The 23846-nt window shown below is 37.3% G+C and overlaps 1 protein-coding gene across 2 annotated transcripts in view; it reads right to left on the reverse strand.

Annotated features, from left to right (window-relative positions):
• The window catches only part of WDR72 (WD repeat domain 72), a 218521-nt gene that overhangs the window by 153630 nt on the left and 41045 nt on the right, over nucleotides 1–23846 (reverse strand). For both annotated transcript variants that reach the window (XM_046007151.1, XM_046007152.1), the window contains exons 7-13: nucleotides 23217–23336; nucleotides 22079–22224; nucleotides 21584–21680; nucleotides 16854–16995; nucleotides 14768–15001; nucleotides 12030–12250; nucleotides 9304–9499 (exon numbers count right to left, since the gene is read on the reverse strand). In XM_046007151.1, coding sequence (XP_045863107.1) covers nucleotides 9304–9499; nucleotides 12030–12250; nucleotides 14768–15001; nucleotides 16854–16995; nucleotides 21584–21680; nucleotides 22079–22224; nucleotides 23217–23336 — 1156 coding nt within the window. The remainder of the gene's footprint in view (nucleotides 1–9303; nucleotides 9500–12029; nucleotides 12251–14767; nucleotides 15002–16853; nucleotides 16996–21583; nucleotides 21681–22078; nucleotides 22225–23216; nucleotides 23337–23846) is intronic.

Below are 23846 nucleotides of genomic sequence, written 5' to 3' on the forward strand. Positions count from 1 at the left end.
GCATTTAGCGCATTCCCAATTTTGTGCAAACAGCGACTCTCTCTAGTTTCAAGACTTTTCATGACCTCTGAGAAATCTCGTCTACCCATTACATAATCCTTCCCTCCCCAGGTTCCCCTCCTTTCATCTCCCGGCAATCATTAATCTGCTTTCTATCTCTGTGGATTTGCTTATTCAGGATATTTCATATAAAATGGACCATATAATATGTGATCTTTTGTGTCTGGCTTCTTTCACTTAACATAATGTTTCTGAGGCTCATCCAAATTGTGGTATGTATCAGTACTTCATTCCTTCTTAGGGTGGAATAATATTTCATTACACATGTCCACCATAATTTGTTTATCCATTCATCCATTGATGGACATGTGGGTTATTTCCACCTTTTGGCCATTACAAATAATGATCTTATGAACATTTATGCTCAAGTTTCTGTGTGAACATATATTTTCATTTCTCTTGGGGGTATACCCAGGAGTGGAATTCTGGTTCATATGGTAATTCTATGTTTAACTTGTTTAAATACTGCCCAATTGTTTTCTACAGGGGAGGCACCATTTTATATTCCCACCTTGGGAAACCTTGTTCTTTTTCATTTCCTTTTTTTTTTTTTTTAATTATAGGCATCCTTGTAAGTGTAAAGTGATATCTCATTGTGATTTTGATTTGCATTTCCCTGATAGCTAATGATGTTGAAATCTTTGTATATGCTTGTTCATCATTTGTATAGCATCTTTAAAGAAATATTTATTCTGGTTCTTTTCCTTTTTAAAATTGGGCTGCTTGGTTTTTTGTTTTGTTGTAAGAGTTCTTTATATATTCTGGATATTAAACTCTTATCAAATATATAATTTGTGGGCGCCTGGGTGGCTCAGTGGGTTAAGCCTCTGCCTTCGGCTCAGGTCATGATCTCAGGGTCCTGGGATCGAGTCCTGCATCGGGCTCTCTGCTCAGCAGCGAGACTGCTTCCCTCTCTCTCTCTCTGCCTGCCTCTCTGTCTACTTGTGATCTCTCTCTGTCAAATAAATAAATAAAATAAAATAAAATTTAAAAAAAAATATATATATATAATTTGAAAATAATTTTCCCCATTCTACAGGCTTTTTCACATTCTTTTTTTTTTTATTTGTTTATTTACAGCATAACAGTGTTCATTGTTTTGGCATCACACCCAGTGCTCCATGCAGTACGTGCCCTCCCTATTACCCACCACCTGGTTCCTCAACCTCCCCCCCACCCCCCTGCCCCTTCAAAACCCTCTGGTTGTTTTTCAGAGTCCATAGTCTCTCATGGTTCATCTCCCCTTCCAGTTTCCCTCAACATTCTTTTTTATTTTTAAGATTTTATTTGTTTGTCAGAGACAGAGATAGAGCACAAACAGGGGAGCAGTAGGCAGAGGGAGAAGCAGGCTCTCTGCTGAGCAAGGAGCCAATGAGGGACTCCACCTCACGACTCTGGGATCATGACCTGAGCCGAAGGCAAATGCTTAACCGACTGAGCCACCCATGTGTCCCTGTCTTTTCACATTCTTGATAACGTCCTTTGATGCACAAAAGTTTTAATTTTAATGAAATCTCATTTATTATTTTTCATTTGTTGCTGTAGTTTCTTTTTTTATTAGAGCAACCATGTGGCATGTGTGTATGTAGGTGTGTATGCATACACACATATATGCTTATATGTATGCATATATATTTGTACATGTATATACACATATATGGTTATAGAGAGGCACATATATTTGTATATGTATATACATACATATGTATGCAGATATATGTGTTAATATATGAACATATATATAATTAATGAAAATAATAAATAAATAAAATTAATAAAAATAAAGCCAGTGTTCTCGCATACAGGGATGTCTTACCTCTTTTCTGCAACATTGTGTTAAGTGTCATGACCATCGTCATCATCATCGCCACCACCATGAGGAAACTAAGGCTCTGATCAATTTAATTTAGTGATTTGCCAAAGAGTGAACAAATGAACAGAGGCAGAATCTACTGTCTCTAAATATTAGGCAATAACATCCATTTTGATACATTAGGAGTGAATAATGAGTGATTAACGTAAACTGCTATGGTAATATATGAAGCATCTCTAATAAGTACAGATAACATTTATCTAGTGTTAACTGTGGAGAAGAGATGGTGAGTCTTTGAGGAATTCAAAGTGGGCTGAGGTAATAGAGACTGGAGAGAGTAGAACAAGGATTCAAATGTAGCAGTCTGAATCCCAGGGCTCATGATCCTAACCGCCCTGGATGCTAATTCCCACTTGAGACATAAAATGTTGACAACTGAGCAAATATTTAGTAGTTAACCTGCAAACAAAGTTCATCTACACAAGTGTGTACATACACACGGACATATCCATGCCCACACACACACACAGTATCACATGAATCAAAATCTCAAATTATAGTGTAGCTGTGATAACAGGGCCAAAGAGGAAGAAATAAAGATTCAAAAAATAGGCAGCAAACTGAGAATACGTGTTGAGTAATAACACCAGTAATTATTATAATAAAGAAGAAAAGGGCTTGGAAAAGGTGATGTAGGAAAAATCCCATCCTGTGCTTTAATGTACCCTATTTTTCGTTTCTAAAAACAATCATCCTAAGAGGGTTCCATCTGTAATCTACCACAACAAAATAACGTGGCTTTGAGAAAATAACATACTGGGAAGACAATTACCTGCCGGATGCTGCATACCCAAAATCTACCTTTGACACGCACATAATGAAGGTCATCCTCTGGTTGTGCTGACAAGGCACCTGTACCTATAGAGGGGTGACCTTGATGAGAAAATCAAGCAAAACTGTCCTTCAGAATGGTGTGGTTAGTAACTAGTGGAACTAAAATTTTTTTATTTTATACACTATATACTACAAATAAAGGCAACAAGACAATATTTGTGGCCTGGAGTGACCACGTGTGATATTTTGGTGTAGCAAAATAAGAATTTAACCACATGATTCTATTCTATTGGGTAAACTATGACTGCACATTTCTGGGAAGCTATGTCTAGCATTCATCTATATATCCCTCACCCTGAACAATTAAAGCAAACTCCAATCTATAGTAGAGGATTAAATGCTAGGTATTTTCTAAAAATACGGCCTATTCTAAAAATATGACCTACTATATGGCTATTACTTGACAAAAACCTTATCTTACCTTTCTTAATAGTTTTATTTTTAAAATTTTCTTTTTAAGACTATGTATTTTAAAGCCACAAAAGAATAAATGCTTCATTTACATGGTACCATATAGACTAAATAATTTCCTAGCTAACTGGTACTAATTTCAGTAAGAAAATAAAATTAAGAAAGAAAATTTAACACCTGTGGTAAAAATAACTCTGGAATGTATTTTTCTTCTTCCTGACTTCCTTAATTTCATATGCACAGGCTTTGTTCCAATGGTCTGTTTATAAGAGAGTTGTTTTAAAATGCAGAATTTGTTTTCCCACAGAAACCAAGCCATGACCAGAGGCTGGATCCTCAAGCCAGGCTACTGGAGTGAAGCTTCCTGCTCAAGGTCACACAGCTCACATTACCTGAGCAGAAACAGGAAGAAATGAATAAAAATAGACTCACACGGATCCTGAGTTCTACCCAGTTACTGGCCAAAGCCTTTGGTTCCCCTTAAACTCCAGGCTGTCAGCCGCTTCTTAGATTTCTTGAGGACTGCAACCCCATCATAGATGTAATACCTTTCAATAGTCTTCCTGAAGCAAGGAGTGCCCCACTCCCAGGTAGGAGGTGTGGGAAATGGACTGGCAGGTACATAACCTGTGCAGGCACATCTAAGAGCTTCCTGAATGGGGGAAACCATTTCAGCGTCTCTGGGGGTGACTGTCTTCCCATGAGCTTGGAAAGACTGTCTGAAGCAGTGATTCACAGGTTCGCCTCTCCTTCCTTCCCATCAGCTATTGCTACTGTTGTCGGGAGTGCCTGCCAATAACAGTCTCCCTCCTTGCAATATGCTGTTTCTAATCTGTCATCTGAGAAATCAGATGCCCAGAACTGTTAGAACTGTGGGTAAATTGAGAACCAAGCTCTGAGAGATAGCCCGAGGCCCTCTCCTTCAGGAGAGCATTAGCAGCCATTTCTTTTCTTCTCAGAGCTTTCCTTATCTAATTCCCTGTTTGACAGTCTCAAAAAGATGACCTCCACCTGCAAGAAGTGTTCCCAAGTACAATGCAGTGGAGAACAAACCAGAAAGACACATGCATCCTAGTGCGGGCACCCTCTACCTATCCTGGGCGCCTTCAGACTCAAATACATCTGTGCGTTCCATCTCCTCACTAGCAAACTGGGTATAACCATACAGTCAGGATGGTGTAACAGATTAAAAATTATAAACTGCTATAGTATGAGTTATTATGAAAATCATGATCTTTAGAAAGAACTTCCATCCTTCTTAGAAGTCTATAAAGAACACTGCAGGGTAAACCCAGCCAGCTCCCTGCTTTTGTAAATAAAGTTTTATTGAAACACAGTCTCACTAAGTCCTTTCTATATATCTATGGCTTTTCCTGTGCCAGGAAGGGCAGAGCTCGGTAGCTGCAAAAGAGATCATGTGGCCTGCAAAGCTTAAAAACTTTAGTCTCCAGTTCTTTATAGAAGTTTTTCTGATCTATCTTACCGAGAGTTTCATTTCTAGCAAGTAAGGTTTCATTTTTACATACACACAAGTGCGTGCACACACACAAACCACACACACAAACTGCTTAATATGGCATATTTCACAACACAGGTCCCAAGTTTAACAGAAGACCTTCAGTATTAACAACTGTTATATCAGTAACACATGAGAAATTTATTACACGAGTTTTCTGCTAGGTAAATCTGGCATAGTGAACAGAAAAGTCCTCAGAATTATTTTAAATTCAATTCTTAAAAGAATAATGAGCTCAGAGCTGAGATTTATTTCCGGTGTGTATTTTAGGGAGAAAAGAATCAGTATTACATTATCCCTATTGTGTCTCAACAGCAAGGAGGGTGACAAAGCTGCCCAAAGTTGTCAGTGCCAAACACATTGCGGGAACTCAAATATTAATCAAAATGACATCTCCAATTTTTTCCCTTCCTAATCAGGCCTAGACATCATGGGACATCCGGCAAATCAATAAGAGAAACTAGATGCCCTCATCATTCCCAACCTGGCAGTGCTGCATTTTTAGCCAGAAGATGAAGGCCTTTGCTGTTACATAAATACTTCTCTGCTTTGGTTGTTCGCCTCTCCCAGGAGAGGAGCATGCCCACCAGTGATCCCAGACTTTATGCTGGCATGCATCTGACCGTGCCACCTGTCACCATGAGAAACACTTCCTACAACTTCAAGATAAAATAGGCATGGGGATAACGTGGCTCTAGAATATGCTTGTGCATTTTACCCAAAAGAATAAAAAAAAATGAGTAAATAAATCTCATCAGTGAAGTGAAAACAGGCTGCTTCAAAGTGTGGTGGAAAAGTGAGGAAGTCTCCTATCTTCCACACTTGGAGAAGGTAGTGCAGGGACTGACTTATACCCCAATCCCCCACTTTCCACCAAAGTGGGCTCCTGGCACAATTGAGAATTAATTACTTTTTAGCTTCATTCCCCTTCCCTCGCCTTTTCTTTCTAGGCTCCTTTCCTACTCACTCCTCCTCTTTTCTCTGTATGAGCTCTGGGGTTGCTCTGGTGTTGAAAAATGCCTTAGTGTCAATTTATCCCTTCTTCAGATATTTAGAGGAAGCAGACTACTGGAGAAACAGAGCAGGGAGTGGGTCTGTTCACATATGGAATGAAGTTTGAACCTTCTAGCAAAGCTAAAAGGAAAACCCCCAGAAAAATTGCGTGGAGTAGAAAATACACACACTCATACCCAAGGAAATGAGACAGGTCACATGAACTTTAGAAACCTGAGGGTAGACTTAGAGGAGAAAGTAAGGCTCTACCTGAAGGCGGCCAGCCATGATCTAAGAGCCACAACGTGGGCCAATGTTAAGGTAAACTCATTCGAACTCAGTCTACTAAGGTCCAAGAAAATTAGTCTTCATTCATTCATTCATTCATTTATTGGTCCACATGTCAGGTACGTCAGTGAGCAAGCACATGCTAGAGGCTCACAGCCCAATAGCTTTGGTCTTTGTTGGTATTTTTCCTCTAACCATATGAAACTACAAATGGAAAAGACTTTCCCACTTCTACAAGAAGAGGATGAAACCGAAATCTAGCACAGTAAATGAGATGGAAGTATCTTAGCCAGATGAAATCCAGCTAGGACAAGAGAAAGTGGTTCATTCAATTTCAAACAAAATTGTAATTGAAGAGGTTAATGGCAACCCAAAACAAAGTCAATTATCAGACGCAAACTAAAAGGAACAGCATAAATTTATCCAAACAGGATAAGCATGGTAAATGATGAGGGAAGTCAGGGTGTCAGCCATGGGCATAGTGTTGGGGGGTTCGAGTGAAATTGTTAATGGGATGCCATTTTGAAAAACTGAAGAGCCACATCACAAATGGGAAGATATTTCCATAATTATTAGTAATATTTTCACCATTTTAAGTTCCATCTTAGGTTGAATTAAGGTTGTTTATAAAGAATTAATGTAGATGACCATGAGATAAACAGCCTCACAGCCTCATTTGAAATAAATATTTTATATTTAGCACTAAACGTGGACACATTTGATATGAAAATTTAAAAAAAACACCTTTCTTAGGAAAAAATGTGTAGAACCAACCATAGAAGACTCCTGAGTTTAAGTATGATGTGTTCATAATAGCCGCGATGCCAATTATTGACCATTTGACCACTCCCTCCACCCCTTCCCTGCTCCTCTGCACCCGTTCTGGGCCCCTGGCTAATGCCTATAACTGAATGCCCTTCCTCTTTGACTTCTACTTGGATGAAACTAAGGAAGGTGATTGCAGAAGGACAAAGAAAATCATTTCTTCCAACTCTTTCTTTGTCTCAGTCCTGCATCTCTGGGAGGAGCCGTTACTCTTCCATGACTTCAGAGAGTGACAATTCCTCCATGGTTTCCACTCACACGGGGCCACCGACACTATTTTCTCCTCTTGTTGCTTCAGCCCCGGGCAAGTGGTGAGAGCTTCCTGATTCTACCAGCATCTGGGTGATGGGGGCCTCACTATCCATTCCTTCTCAGTTCCCTAAGTCCTATCCACACCCTTATAAATAGCCCTTTCATTAAAGTTTCCTCATTTGACCCATCTGGGTTAAATTCAATTTTCTGCCAGGACCATGACTGAAACACAATTCTGGCATCTATTTATTGACACAGAAAGATGTCTGACAGAAAGTAGATTAAATATTAATAGCAGTTATCTTTAGGAAGTGGGACAGGATTATTTGTTTTTCTTTATTTTTCTCTGTATTTTTCAAATGTTCTATAACATTCGGTTATGGATTGGGGAGTATAAAATAAATGATAAAATTAAAACAAAATGTGGGAATAAATACAGTTTCAAGAAGTACTAGCAGTTGGGGCTCTTAGATGGCTCAGTCGGTTAAGCGTCTGCCTTCGGCTCAGGTCATGATCCCAGGGTCCTGGGATTTGGCCCTGTGTCAGACTCCCTGCTCAGCGGACTCTCCTTCTCCCTCTCCCTCTGCCCCTCCCCACCATTTGTACACTCTTGCTCTCTCTCCCAAATAAATAAAACTTAAAAAAAAAAAAAAAGTACTGTGCTTTGGCTTCCCTCCTTTACTGCCCACCCCATCAAAAAATATGTAAGTAAAAAGATGCATGGGCTGAAAGGTGTCCTGATGGGACAATGGAATTGTAAACATTTGTCAGTTCTCACCTATTTCTTTATTCTCACTAGATCCTACTTTCAAGGAAAATATGCTTGATTACCAAGTCTTCACAATTTCACAACTGAAAACAATGCAACGGCACACATTTACCTGTTCTACAGGCTCGGATTCCACAAGAAGAAGTCAAGATTTTGTTGCGTTCTTTGATCATATTAATAATAGTTAACTATTATTAAAGGTATAGCACCTATAGGTACTGTTTACAAGCATGGTCAGTATTAGCTAATTTAATCCTGACAGGAAGGTGGTATCATTACTCCCATTTCATAGATGAAGAGATAGACATGCCGTGAAGTCAAGTTTCTTGCCTGAGGCCAGCCTTTGTTCGCAGGTCCTGGAAACAAGCCCAGGTTTTAGAGCTCATTTTATCCATTATACTCAAGTATCACTCAGGTTGATAGATTAACTAAGAATTCTAAAACTCTCCTAATTTTGTGCACATTGTACAAAGAAAGATGGGACCCACAGATTGGTTCACTGCTTATTAGCAATGTAATCTTGTTCACCTACAATCAGAGTTACAAATTTCTCATCAATAAGATGGGGAATAAAGTCTCTTCCACCACCCTAGCAGTTGTGATAATCTAATGGGAAATGAACATGGGAGGCCATCAAAGCTGTAAAGCAAGGTACAAATGTAAGGCAGAATTACACTGTACCCTCCATCCACCAGCACATTAGTCATCATCATTAACACACCAAAGTCAAATGTAAAGAAATCAGCAATAATTTTGGTGAAGTATGACTCTAGCATATTATAAACTATCTAGTTTGTTAATAATATCCAACATAAAACCACCACTGATTAATCAATAAAAATCATGCAACGGGTTCAGTAAAATGTACTCTTAGGCGCACTCCCGACTCACATGCATTAATTACCTTGCTGTATTTGATAAGTTCCAAGCATCTGCCTGAAATGTGTTACTCTCAATCTTAAGTTACAGAGTAAAACTTTTTTGAAAACTTTAAGGTTCATACTGTACATTCTCTACACTATGACATCAAAAGTTCAATTGAGCCACTCAGTTTTCAGTTTCCCTGACTCAACTTTTCAGAGTTTTGTAATTAATTATATTCCATTATTACTGATCATCAATTAGCTCAAAATGTTGCTGAGATGGTGAGTATGCTGAAGAAGGCAGAATTTAATGATAATTTGAGACTGGTAGGACACTAAATTTCTCTCTTGTTAATAATTAACGTAGATAACTTATGTTTTCATTTATAGCTTCCAGAAATATCCGGCTCATTCCTGCACATTGCTCTGTCAGCGAACCATCAGTTGGTCAAGATCTGACTTGGGCCATTGTGTTTTGTTTTCCACACACACCTTCAACCGAAGCCAATAAATGCAGCCCAACCAAAGGTTAAAGCAGGGTTCTCTGGAACCCTCTGCCTAGCCAAATGCTTTGATGCATAAATATAGAAAGAATGAAAGGGGTAAAATTCCAATTTACCTGTTTCAATTTCCCAGATGTAAACGGAGTCATCTGCACATCCAACAATTAAAAAATTCTCAACTGGGTGCCATTTTATCAGCCTCACAGGGAAAAGGTGCTTGCGGGCATGAAGGAGACACCTCTTTCCCTCAAGGTGAAGGAGAGCCACGGAATGGTCACTGCACACACAGCAAATTACCTGATCAGTTCTTAGCTGTTTGGGAAAAAACAAACAAACAAACAAAACACACACACACACACACACACACACACAGAAAATGGCATTATTTGTAAGTAAATAATCAAATGCTTTCCTTAACACTAAATCTGATTTTTTCCCCTAGTAACAAAAATATTTTGTTTAAACACCATTTATAAAAGGACATTTTTGCTTTCTACAGGATCTCTTCACAGAACACTGTACACGAGTTTTAAATATGTCGTAGATTTGAAATTCAACAACTTATTAGGAAAAGTCAAGAGACACAAGTGAAAAAGGAGAATTCCAAGCCAAATCTACTTATAAGATAAATGAAGGACTTCATCGTCACTCAGCAAATTCAGGCAGTGAGGCAGCCATCGGAAATAATGCAGAATAAAATAAACCCCAGAACTAATTTGTTGCCACAAAAAGAAGCTATTTGTAGACACAAGCTTAGGCCCAAGGGTATCATGAGCTGATATTTTCCACTTAGAGCCTCAGAATGTGATTTGGTGCTGTTCCCAGAACTATTCAGATTCTAATCCAAACAGGAAACTCAGTGTAGACACAATCTAAAAGAGGTAAGCATTAGATAGTTCTGACTGAATGCACAGCTTCAAAGACACAAGGACCAAAAATAGGCTCTCAGGACAAAGATTAAGATACTTTTTAAAAAGTCAGCATGTGGTTACCTTGAACACAGTTTAGGACAAAGACCTCCACGCTGGGTGCTGCGAGGCTAATCTGGGAGGAGTTTACAGGGCAGGTCTGTGCCTCACCAAGAGGGCCCTGTGTTAGTCAGCTGGTGATGGGGGTGGCTGGGGTGGCTGAGGGGAGGAGGATAGGCTGGGTAGTGGCTTTTCCACCTCTTTGTTTCTTTTCTAACCACTTCGCTATGTGGATGCTCCTACTTTCATGAGGGCAGCGAGCCAGAATTTCAGCTGCTGTGTTTAAAGCATCAGTTGGGATCCCTTGAGAATCTCCCTGTGCCCATTACTGACCTCTTTCTGTGGGGTGCTGGGGAGCAAGTTATTTTTCCTAATTCATTCTAAGAAGACTACAGAAATCCTGAGGGGAGAAAAAAATCACAAAATGGCAGGTGTGCTATATGGGGAGCCTGCACTTGTAGAATAGGGCAGATGGTGTTGCCTCCCCATTATTACCTCTTAGAGAACCTGCACAACCCACAGCCTCTAGAACAGAGAGCCCAATGTACTTAAGGAAACATATACATACATACAGCTTGTGAACATAAACGTAACACATGAACACAGATCCTACAGCCGGAGGTCAATATATAGTAGAGATCAACACTTGGCCAATCAGATTCTCTTTTCCATGCATTTGAAACTGAAAAGCTAAAAGAAGTCATAGGTAGAAGCGAGAGAAAGGAGAAATCACAGAAAACAGACTCTTGATGTAGAGGACTTGAAGAGTAAGTAACCTTCGTTCCTGAATTTAAGTTCAAATTCCACGGGGCCCTTGCTGTAGTGGTTTGTTTTGTATGTCTAAAATATTGCCTCTTATGCCCTTTCAATAAACTCCTTTTTTATTTGGTTTGGTTTGAAGTTAAGTCATTTATGACTGAGGCAGAAGTAAAAGGGGTCAGGATTTGACTATTGTCCTGGAGCTCTGGGGGAAAAAAATGATTTAAAAAACAGGAGGAACTTCAGGAATAAAAGACATATCAAAGTATCCCAAATCACCATATGGAAGCCTTTTTTAAAGTCTCTTCACTTGGTTCCACTGATTTGTTTCATCATTTGTGCTACTGAAGTATTTCTTTCATTATGTCTTTTTACAAAAATACAGTGTAAGTTTTCTCTAAGTTCACCTTGCAGCTGATTTTTTTTTATGTTATTATTACAGAGAAATACTTCTGACAAGTCAATCAACTGACTGACAAACTCAGGAAAATCAGAAGTTGATTGTTCATATTTTAACAAAGATGTCAGCTTTGCGGAAGCTGAAATTAAATTTATATGACATGTGAACATTATATCTGAAAGTATTTCCTTTTGTCTTGTACAATGTAGATGCTCAGAAATTTGTTAAACAAATGAAAGAGCAAACAAAAATCAATTTAAGAAAAAGAAAATATAAACTATTATTATAAAAGTATATTATTCAAGTAAAAGTAAACTATTCAAAGCAAATGTTATTTTCTAATTTATAGATTCCTATACATTTGAATTGTTTCTACACTGTTTATTACTTTTATTAAAAAAATTATTAAAAAAATAAAAAAGAAAATTCCATTAAAATTAAGATACAGAATTAGGGGGGAAAAAGTAAAAGAATTAACTGGTTTTTGTAAACACAAAATCTTTGCTTGAGAATCAAATTGCTTGCATAAATTATAATAATAGTAATGCATATAAAAATTAGAAAGGAATTCATAAAAATTATCCAGTTGTATTATGCATACATAGAACTCTTTTCTGTGGGAATATGGGTTAATTTCCCCAATTTTTTAAAAACATTCTGTAATGTTATATAACTTTTCAATTTATGGTATGTTTTACTCTTTGTCTTAACTTACTCTGAAATTATCTGGCGACATCAAAAGACTTGTTACTGGACCAGCTTCCAAAAAGAATTTATGCAAAATTTCTTCAGTAAAGATATTCCACAAGATGACACATGAGTCCTGGTCCCCAGACACAAGCCAGCTTTGGTCTAATTTTGAAGAGAGACCATGTGGATAAAGTAATGAAGTAACACTTTGGTGATGGCCTTTGAGAACTTTGTAAGGAAGGGACTCTGGAAAACAAACAGCAACTAATAAAAAAAAATATTTTGCTCAAGAAATAGTGCTAACATCTTCTTTTATAAAATATTAATGCAAAGAAAATATCTAAATAAGTAAAGTTAGGTAGTTGGTTAAAAAAAAAAAAAAAAAAACGAATGAACAACCCTTGGGCCATCTCAAAAGGCAAGAACGTCCTCCTAAGCTAGGTCAAGCTTTTGATGAAGTCTGGTTGTTTGAAGTCTGCCCATTCTTTAAGGATGTTAACAAGTTAGCTAGCACCAATGTTAGTTTAACTAGCAAGTTAACAAGCACCAAAATTAGCTAGCACCAATTCCAATGCCATCAAACAGCAAAGGCTATTTTAAAAGAACGAACAATTCATACACTTTGCTTCTACAAAAATCCATCTCAGGACTTCACTGCTGCCCTTTCAATAAGCATAACTAAGGCTAGTATAAAAGAAAAGCAAAGTTTCGCAGAACACTTTCTGCCTTAAAAAATATTAGAGATCACTTTGTTCGATCTCTGTGTTTTACAGAAAAAGTACCGGAGGTGCAGAAAAGTTAAGCAACCGGAATACAAGTGTAAAAAAGCACAGCATAATGTTTGAGAGCAGAGTTCTGCTCTAACATGAATCCAGCTTTGGTCTTCTAGGTATGACCCTAACCAGGTGGGTCACCATGACAAATTGCTTTTCCCCTCTAAGTCACAGGTACTGTGCATGAAAAACTTGGACTAATAATAGCACTTACTTCAAACAAGACTGGTGTGTGGAACTTGGTGGGAATGTGGGCATTGCATACCATACTTGTACTAGAACTGACGCCCAGTTCCCATACCACTTCTTGTATTATCATTAGCTGAAACTTAAAAAAAAAAAAAAAAAGAAAAGAAAAGAAAACCATAGACTACAAACCTTCTTTACTCAAATTGAAAAAGAGTCCCAAAGAATCATTATTACTTCCTTTAAAGAATCATTAGTTATTTCTATTCCGTGAGGCACATCCTCACTTTACATCCCTAAGCAAACCAAGATGAATATTAATTAAAATGCTCCAGTCAAATGTAGGTTGGTGCTGGTTTTACAGATAAGAAAAAATTGGCCTCGATAAAAAGTACTGTGGTCTTAAGCTTTTCACTAACTTTTAATAGCAGCCATTGAGCTGTGTAGCAGTATATGACCTGTCCTCCGTTTGTTGCTATTCACTCCTCTCTCTTATGTAATCACTGAATATAAGATAGTAACATTTAGTAAGTAGCAAAGTAAGCTGAGAACAGTAACAAGATGTGCCTTAAAAAGTGAGATTTGACTTTTACTCCTAAGGACCTTGCAGTCTAGTAGGATCCATGCATTAAAAAATACTAGACGCATCTACACATCCCCAAATCTCAATCGCTTCCTGTATATTCCTTCCTTTACATGAGACAACTTACCACACAACAGTATTTATTTAATAGGTAGTCACTGATGCAATGCACAAAAATGTGTAAGAGCATATTTACATTTCATTAACAAAAAAATAAAAAATTAAAACAGGAAGATACCATTTTCTCCTAATTGGCAAATACTAAAAAGTTTAATAGCACACAAAGTTGGCTCAGGTGTGAGGAAAAGGCATTTTTATAGGCTGTTAGTGGACACACATATACAGAGAACAATGTTAGATATATTTTCAAAATTAAAAATACTCATTAAGTGTCGATCCAGTAATTCTACTCCTGAGAATTAATACTACCGATATCCCCACATGTATGTGCAAAGATGGTAAATTCAGCATTGCCTCCAGTAGCCAAACACTAGAAAAAATGAAACACCCATTCATGGGAGATTTTTTAAAAATTAAAATTTGATTATTATTAGTTATTTAAATGGTACTCATAGAGAATGTGGGTGTGGAATGTGGAACTCATAGAGAATGTGTTCCAAAATATTTTATTAAGATACGTTTTAGGAGATTTCAGTAAAGTGTATAAACTATGCCTCTATTTGTATAGTATTATTAAAAGAATGCATATTACTATGTTGGTATGTATTTGTGTATGCACAGAAAATTTCAAGGAGGGTATAAAGAAACTTATTAGCAGTTGCCTTTGTTGAAGGGAGCTGGAAGATCAAGGAAGAAGAGAAACATATTTCTTGTTGTATAACCTTGACTTCAAAAAAAAAAACAAAAAACTAGAGGGGAGCCTGGGTGGCTCAGTAGGTTAAAGCCTCTGCCTTCAGCTCAGGTCATGATCCCAGGGTCCTGGGATCGAGCCCTGCATCAGGCTCTCTGCTCAGCAGAGAGCCTGCTTCCTCCATTCTCTCTGCCTGCTTCTCTGCCTACTTGTGATCTCCATCTGTCAAGTAAATAAATAAAAATCTTTAAAAAAAAACAAACTAGATTTTTTACTTAAATATTAAAATAGGTACACATTAATTAGCAAATGTCAGCAAATTTTTAAAGCTTGGCCATCTTCTTAGTACAGCTTGTTAAAGTTGAAGCTTAAGTAAATTAAATAAATAGGGTTAAATAAAATTCAACAACCTTTTAATAAAGAACCGCCTTCTAGAAGTCCTGCTTTGGCAGCATTCAAAGCCTGTGTAATGAAAATTGTCCCGTCTTCACAGCCACATATTAGTTTATCTAGACTTGGAACATACTCTGATGAAGTGACTCCCACTGTTCCAGTCCCAGAGACACGGTCAATAATACTTTGTGACATGATATGATGCTTATCAAAATTATCTTGAAGGGTCCAGGTGGCTGTGATGGGTATTTCTAAAAGGAAAACACACAAAAAAGGGAAATTTGAGTTTATAAATTCAACACTGATAATGAAAATGTTCTCAAGGCATCATCCCTTGGGGGTACCTAGAGGTTCTTTCTCCATCCTAACAGTGGCTTGGCCATCCACAGAAGAGTTCTCCTGTCATCTGCTGCCTTTATTTCAAATGCTATTTCATTGGTCATCTGTCCTTCAAGGAGCCTCAGAAGAATAGGTGTGTATTCATTTTAGGTGCATTCATTTTAGACTTAGGTCAACTGAACAGAACTGAGAAAGTCTTGCAGTGATGTAAAGTGGTGATCCAATGTCACAGGTTCTCTATGTGTCTCAGCAACATTAAGAAGGAAAACTGGGGGTCTAGTAGTTATGTGAGGAAAATGGAAGAAATGTATTCTTTAAATATCAAGAGTATGAATATCTCAAAATCAAAAGGAAATTATCTATTAGTACCAAGAACACGGGTTATCATTTTGTACAGCTTGCCACCCAACCATTTGAACTGGGCCTCACGTAGGCTCAGAAAGAGAGAAGCTTGGATTCAGGAGCAAAGAGGGCAAGTCAAAGCCAACTTATCTCTCTATGAAAGAGACCCCTGGTCTTGGAGCACACATGCTACAGTGACTGTGAAAACCTAGAGCCCAAACCTGAGACAAGCACCGAGTGCTATCATAGATATCTGTGGTTCTAATTATAAAGAAGATTAAGTAGACGCTTTCTTAATTCTGCTGCTGGCAGTGGAACCTACGTGAGAAATCCTAGGCTCACCCTCAGGTGGCCTCAGCAGGGCGTGGTATTATTTTAACTCTTAAAATTGAATTTGTGAGAAACTTCTACATACATTGTACCAAGTTCTACATCTATTTTTTTGATCCATTTCTTCTTAACCTAGGACTAACATGAACCATTTTGAAAACATTTGGGACAAAGACACTAAAAGTTATACCAGTGAATTTTTTAAACAATGGAAACTTGCACTTAGAAATTCAAGTATTGAGGACCTTGTTTCTGCTATGCCCCAGTCAAGCGTTCACAGACATGACTTAATGATTTGCGGGAAAAGGGAAAAAGAGTACGACAGGCTTCCTCAATTTGGAATACATGATCTCAGTAGTTTGAAGGTTCTCTGCAATAATGTTTACTTAAATAATCTCAGTTTTGTATTCTAAGAAAAATTAAAATAAGCAAATGTTAAATGTTTTAGTGGCCAAGTTTATATATGTGCCTATAGTTCCAAGCAGCTATAATAATACCAATAGAGAAATTGGTTGAAAAGGTACAGGATATGGGCATTACAAATTCAAAAACGAGTATGGTGTATCAGCCTATCCTACAGTGATATTGCAAGCATTCATTTCATTTCAGTAAAACACAATTCCTGTTAAATTGATGTTAATTTCAATTATATTGGTTGTATTATTGTACAAGATCTTTGAACATCATGTTTGGGGTGCCTGGGTGTCTCAGTCAGTTAAGCATCCAACTCTTAACTGCTCAGTGGGTTAAGTGCCCGACTCTTGATTTTGGCTCTGGTCATGGTCTCAGGGTCATGAGATCAAGGTCTGAGATGAAGCTCTAGTTGGGCTCTGCACTGGGTGTGGAGCCTGTTTGGGATTCTCTCCCTCTCTGTCTCCCTCTGCCCCTCCCATTCTCCTTCTAAAAGCAAAAACAAAAACAAAAACAAAAAGTGTTTATACCTACCTTTATGTTGACTCTAATGCATAGTGGTACATGAGAAAATTTGTCTTATTTGTAGCCTTGTGCAACTCAAATGAGAAAGACATTGAATTAATTATGAACTCGTTCTCAGAAGACATGAGATTAGAAGTACATGGGAAATTGTCTTACCTCTAGGAGAACCATCAAACTTGGATACAGGAACATCAGGGATATGCCACAAAGTAATTCTTCCTGAGACTTCTCCAGAGAAAAGTACCTTATAAAAAGGCTCTTTCCTTTCATTTACGTAGCCCATAACAAAGGAAAGGCTCTGGTCCAAAAAAAAAAAAAGTTAGCTTTTTGGTAGAAAAAACATTTAAACATAAAATGACAACCACTGGTTTAACATGGAGGGATAAGACTTCATAGAGTAACAAAACTGTCTCCATTTGTTTCCTGGTCTTTCAAGAATTCCAAGTAACTTAAATGAAATAATCTCTTACTCAAGACAAAAAGATTTTATAAAATAGAAGCAAAATCATCAGCTAGTCCTCAGAGAGTTAATAAGAATATTTAATATTTAATGAACATGTTCTGTGTATGTATGACCCATACTGTAAGGGGCTTTCATCCATTCAACCAAATAATCCTCACAATAATACTGTGAAGTTGGTACTATCATTGTCTCCAGTTCACTGATGAATAAACTGGGAGTGAAGACGTTGACTTACTCAAAGTGATACAGATGGCATCTTGCTTTGAAGTCCACTAATTTTGACTCAAGAGTCCATGTTTTCATGACCATATTCTACTGCCCACTAAGAAGGCCAGATTTCTTCATGGCCCCTTGTGTTCCAACTGTCCATTAGAATAGCAACAACTAATGCTTGTACGGTAATTTTGTCTTATTAATATGCTCTCTACTTTCTTTTGGCAATTTTTCAGATTTAGTATATTTGATTGTAAATATCTAAGTGGGCACACATAAAAATGAGTCCATACCATATAAATAAATAAGTAAACAAAGAAATATTATATTAATATAAATAAATATAGTCAAAGTTTATATTAATATATGTTGTATATTTATGGACATAGAGTTATAACTTTGCTAAGGCAGAGTATGAGTAGTGGGCACCAGAGTTCTTGGAGATATGCATTTACTAGTGAAGGAGTCTAGACTCTTTCTAGTACTTTGGTGCAATATACATGTTCTTTGGGCAGACTTGCATACAGAGATTCTGCACGAGGGATCAAAATGATTAAGTGATTATAAAAACAAAAACAAACCCTTCTTTTGATCTACAAATAAAAGGCACCCTGGAAAGAAAGCCAACTGCTGGTGCTAGAATTAAAGAAGTCTAGGAAAGTGATAGTTCTTAGTCAAAAAATAGGCTTGAAGGTCAGGACTTTGAAGTATTATTGGAAAAATTCTATAATATATCTGTAGAGAATAATAAAGGTCAAAACACTGCTCTATTTAATCCTCACAACAAAGCTGCAAAGTAAGTAAACATTATTATTATTCCTGTTGTGGAGATAAGAAAACCAAGGCAGGAAGAGGAAAAGGAAGGAATCCAAGACCATGCAAGCAAGACTTGTAATCCTCTATTGTCTACCAAAATGAATGTGCTACGGAAGAGAAAACGGTTCCTATGAAGTCAGTTCTCTGAATAAATCTTTTTCTTTTTCTTTCTTTCTTTCTTTTTTTTTTTTAAGATTCAGAAGGCACTTTGGAGTCTTTTACTTTTCAGGCTATCACTTTTGTGGGTGTTAGAAACTCTGTTGATAAAATTTGGGTAAACTGGCTTCTTAGACTCCCTTGACCTTGAGGAACCTTAGCAATGACTAGTCCAACTCCCTCAGTCTTTTGATACAAGAAAGAAGCTCCAGAGAGGGAGCCCAGTTACTCAGGTTGGTCGCAGGCAGCAGGCGTCTGCCCTTCCAGCTCGGGGCACTGCCCCTGTGGCTCACACTCCATGGCTGTTGTCATCCCCTCTGCCCTCATGTGCTCACACCCACTCCTTGTCATTTCCGCTCTCAACCTTCCCAGAGTTTCTTTCTCCAGTTCCGCTATTCACCTGAAAACCTCCTCAGAGCCCCTCACCATATGAATTCCAATTTTTCATCACAGTGCCCCGTACACATCCCCAGAAGCACTCGTCGTCCGAGAGGGAGCACCTCCAAGAGGTAATAAAATAGTCCTTAAGAGAGTTCTCTTGAGTTAACTGCCTGGATTCAAATCCCAGTTTAGCACATACTAACTCTATTAAAAGAGCCAATTACTTGATTTGGACAATTCACTTAACCTCTCTGTGTCTCATTCTCCCTAACTGTGAAAGAAGGCTAATAAAAGCACCTATTATATGGGATTGCTGTCAGGATTAATGACTTGCTAAAGGTGAGGTGCTTAGAATGGTGCCATGCCTTTGGTACATACTCAGTGAATATTAACCATTCTTATTACCCACTTTTCAGGACAACTGAGAAACTCGCTCCAAAGTCCCATTGCCAGACTCTGGACAAAGCAGGTTCAAATCCTAGGAATTATCCTCTCTGAACATCTGCTTCAAAGTGAGGTCATGGTGGGAATGCATGTAAATGAAGGAGTCTGTCTGACAATAATAAGACCTCGGACAAAAAGTTTACCCAACATTGTTATCATTGTTATTACTCTTAGTTCATGCACCCAAATTCCTTGTCTGTGAGCCTCAGGCTGTTTCTATCCCAGCTACTCCTACCTCAGCACTGCAGAGTAACTCCACAGTCAAGACCCTGGAAAGCCAGTACCTCATCTCAACAACCCGGACGCCCGTCACGGGTCTCAGTGATCGTCAGCTGGGTTTGAAGCTAGGGAGACTCTCACAAACTACTGAAAGGAAGGGGAAGTCTCATTTTGTTACTACAACTCTATCAGCAGACAGGTTCCTAGCACCACAAATGTTAATTCTGAAAACCCGTTTCTGTCAAACATTGAGATTTAATTCTCTAGTATCATTTCCAAAAGTACTACTTATTTATAGAATCCCCTTTTCTAAACTCATTGTACTTATCAAACTCGACTCCCCCCACCACCAAATTGTTAACCTTCTAACTGCAGGAGAGACTCAGAAGTCTTATATTTAGTGAAAACTGGGGATACTTTGAATAAGGAGAATAATGTCAGACTTCAATTTCTTGGCTAGACAAAGGGCAAGCAAGGGCATAAGGATGGGCAGACCAGCTTCTTTTTTTTTTTTTTTTCCAAGATTTTATTTATTTATTTGACAGCCAGAGATCACAAGCAGGCAGGCAGGGGTGGGGAGGAGCAGGCTCCCCACTGAGCAGAGAGCCCGATGCTGGGCTCGATCCCAGGACCCTGAGGCCACGACCTGAGCCCAAGGCAGAGGTTTTAACCCACTGAGTCACCCAGTCGCCCCAGACCAGCTTCTTTAAGATTCCGATTATTTAAGTACTTACCACTTCTAAGATAAAGAAATGCTTGTCTAAACAAGAATTGTTGATAGAAGACCCATAAATCTACATCTTTACATTTTGAGGAACAAACTATATTTATTGTTTACTTAGGCTTTTCCTAAGATTAGTATTTTCAAGTTAATTCCTTATTGCTGTACTTTTTCTGCATAGCTGTGTATAGCATTGATATTTGGAGTCAACTAGAAGCTCTGAAAGGACACTACTCATATTTTAGCTTTTAGGGAAAACTGCCTTATAAGAAATGCATTCTGGAACTAAAAGAATGGGCAGGCAGGTCCTTTAAAAAATAACTAAAAATGTTTCTCTGAGTGAGCCACAATACTGCTTTTATGACCAAAGCAAATCAAGACTTGATTGCCACTGACAAATGACTTTAGAAATAGCTCCCGATGCCACAATTCTAAAGTTTGCCTATGCTTGGTGTCACTTAGAGTTTTGCTTTCTGGCTGGCACCTGCTTAATCAAGTTTTTGCAACAAAATCTTATGGATATGTTAAAGGGACAATCACGAAACCACAGGATCTCCAACAGCAATGCTACCTAATTAAACAAACCCTCACTTGTAAAAAAAATAACATGCTTCCTTGGTTGACACATCAGTAATCCAAAACTCCTCCATTTTCCACAAAATACTTCTTTGGATAATTAACTGATGACCAAGTCCATAGGTTAACAACAACAACAAAAACAAAAACCTCATTTTGGTTAGCATTACTAAAATAAAATAACTTTAAATGTTCAGGCTTCATAGAGTGTTAGAGATATAATCCATTCAAGTAAATACAACCAATTATATCCTCAGCTCTGCCAGGAATCACAAATATATTGTTTGAGCAAGAAAATTTATTCAGAAGAAGAGCTAAATACATGCAAAAATGATAATATTGAGTTTTTAAAAAGCAGGATATAAACCATTTGATAAAGTTTAAAAATTGGAATAGACAAATCAAAATGGTAATAACTTTGTATCAAGCCATTTATCTGAAGGTTAGTGAAAAATGTGTGTGTGTGTGTGTGTGGAAAGAGAGAGAATAAATACGGCAAAATGTTGACAATTGGGGAATCTAGGGAGAGGGTAGATGAGTGATCATTGTATTATTCTTGTAACTTTTTAAATATTTGAAATTTTCCTGATTAAAATACATAAACACATAAAAATACTCCTTGTGAATATTTACGGTGGCAAAGTTAAGAATTTACATTCCTCCTTTTTTAACGTTGGTAATTTTTCTATAATAAATATATATTGTTTAATCAGCCTTTAAAAAATATTTCTCAAAGGCAACATTTTCTCTTCAGTACCTATTAACAGATTTGATTTTCTCATTGATACTTGTGATTCTTCAATTCAACTTTTTCAAGTTCAACTCTGTTACAAAGCAACACTTATCTAAGATGCGGACTGAAACAGTTTTGAGACAGTCACTCTCCCCGTGCATTACCTTATTTTCCTGCACAGAAGTAGAGCACAGTAAATGAGGATAAATGGTCTCTTTAAGCACTCTTCCATCAGCAGGAGATACGCTTTTGGAAAGCCCGCTGCATGGAGAAAAATAAAAAGCAGTTTAGAACTTTGGGGTTCTTTATTCGTTTTTTTTGTTTTGTTTTTTTTTTTCCTTCTCCCACTTTCAAAAGCCGGATGGTACCATTCAAGTTTCTAAACTCTAGTTAGAAATTGTTGGGTTAATAATTACAAGTGACTTTTTGAAAACCCAGCACCAGCTGTACAAGTTATACATGGTTAATCTCATTCCTTCGTCCCCTGCTGTTCTATACAAAGGCTGAAGCCTACCAAGCCCAGAGTAAATCTTCGAGTGCCAAAGTTGTTTTGTTCTGGTTTTTGATCATGGGCGGCATGCGGGGAGTTTTCCATAATAAACCTCCCAAAGTTCATTTTCTACCTGAATGTTTTGTATGCCGCTCCCATCTGAGCCCACCTGTTCAGCAGCTGATAGATGTAACTGTGACCATCTTCTGTCCAGATGATGATTCTGTGAGCAGCAAGCACTTCTCCTCCAGCAAAAAACTGCCCACTTCTGCTAACTTCAGTCCGCAGGAGGGAAAAATCACAATAATCATAAACCTAAAATACAAAATTAATGACACACATTAACAAAAGCTCCTAATCTAACCTGCCAATGAGATGAAAGATAAAGTATGCTTATCAAGACCATGTAGATGGCAGTGTTAACGCAACAATATATTAAATATTAATAACAGGACACACTGGACTCATGTATCAAGGTATTTTATTGGTACCTATTTTTTCGTACTTATATTAAGGTTGGTTTCAGTGAATAAGCTTTGTACCATTCCAGAATGTGCCCATTAAGCACAGAGACCAAAAATCCTAAAATTCTTATGTAATTTTATTTCTTCCAAATGGTAGTCCAATTTAAACTTTGGAAAATTTTTTACACAAAAGTTTATACAGCGGAAATCTTTTGTTAGAACACATACTTTATATTTTTGTTTAAAAGTATATTATCAACATATAAGTTAAGACAATATGGATTTGTTAACTGGGCCAGGTATATGGAAATTAAAGAAAAAAGGGATACCATCGAATGATATAATGAGTCAGTTTTTCTTTCTTATTGGAGATATCAGTGACTGCATTTACAAGAAAGGACTCTCTATTCCTTAAAAATGAATGTAGTGACTAAGCAGAAAAAGAAATAAAGTCTAAAAATAAAATCAGTGTATGTAGGTGAAAACTATTAGTTTTCTTTTTAGTTCTAAAATGCAGTTCTAAAGTGCAGTTCTCTTTAGTCCTAAAGTTCTAAACTTTTACTTCTAAAGTTCTAATTTTACAAATAATCTAAAGATAAATGATCATTATTGTAATAGTTTGTTGTTAATAAAATTAGGATATATTTTAGATATATAATCTCCAGAGTAGCAAAACAGCTGAGTGCAGGGAGAAGAAAATTGATTTAAAAAATGCTCTGATATTATTACAGAGTTTGTATCATATTAAATCAAATTCTTAAAATTATTGCATTGAGCAAAAAGAAATTACATTTGTATATACATTTGTATATCACTGGTATTTATTTTGTTATTTTATAATACCTTCCAACATTTAGAAAATACCACCAGTAGAAGTCTCTCCGTATATGTGCAAAATCGTATTGTCCGGCAGTTCAAGGAGTCGAGAAATTTGGATTCCTTTTCATAGACATCTTGTCTTTCCTTCAAAAGGAGGGAGAACATTTTAGTACTAGTTTTAGGTAATTTATTCATGACTGTGTGAGAAGACTTGTCCCAATGTACACCTGAAGTAGATCACATCATTTTTATAAAAAACTACCCCAGTTTCCTTTTGAGTTTCCTGAACTAAGAAGTTACTTGCAAAGGAAACCATAAACAGGATTCCTCATATAATCATTCAACAAACATTCAGTGGGGATTTTGCTGGGTTGTGAGAATGTAAAGATACGAGTAAGTATCTAATTTTCAGACATGGCAGAAAGATAAAACAAAACAAAACAAAATATTGAAGAGAAAACATGCAGTACCTTAATTGCTAAAACAGAAAGATGAATAAAATGCTTTGGAAAAAAAAAAAAAACACAAAAGAGTGGCCAGCATACGACACCTAGAATACTATATTCACAATAAGTTTCTAATAGTGCTGGCGTGTGCTCCTTGGGTTCATTATGCTACCACAATTCCTAGGCTTCCCCAACCAAGACATTCCAA

This window comes from Meles meles, chromosome 6, assembly GCF_922984935.1.
Source record: "Meles meles chromosome 6, mMelMel3.1 paternal haplotype, whole genome shotgun sequence".
Classification (NCBI taxonomy): Eukaryota; Metazoa; Chordata; class Mammalia; order Carnivora; family Mustelidae; genus Meles; species Meles meles.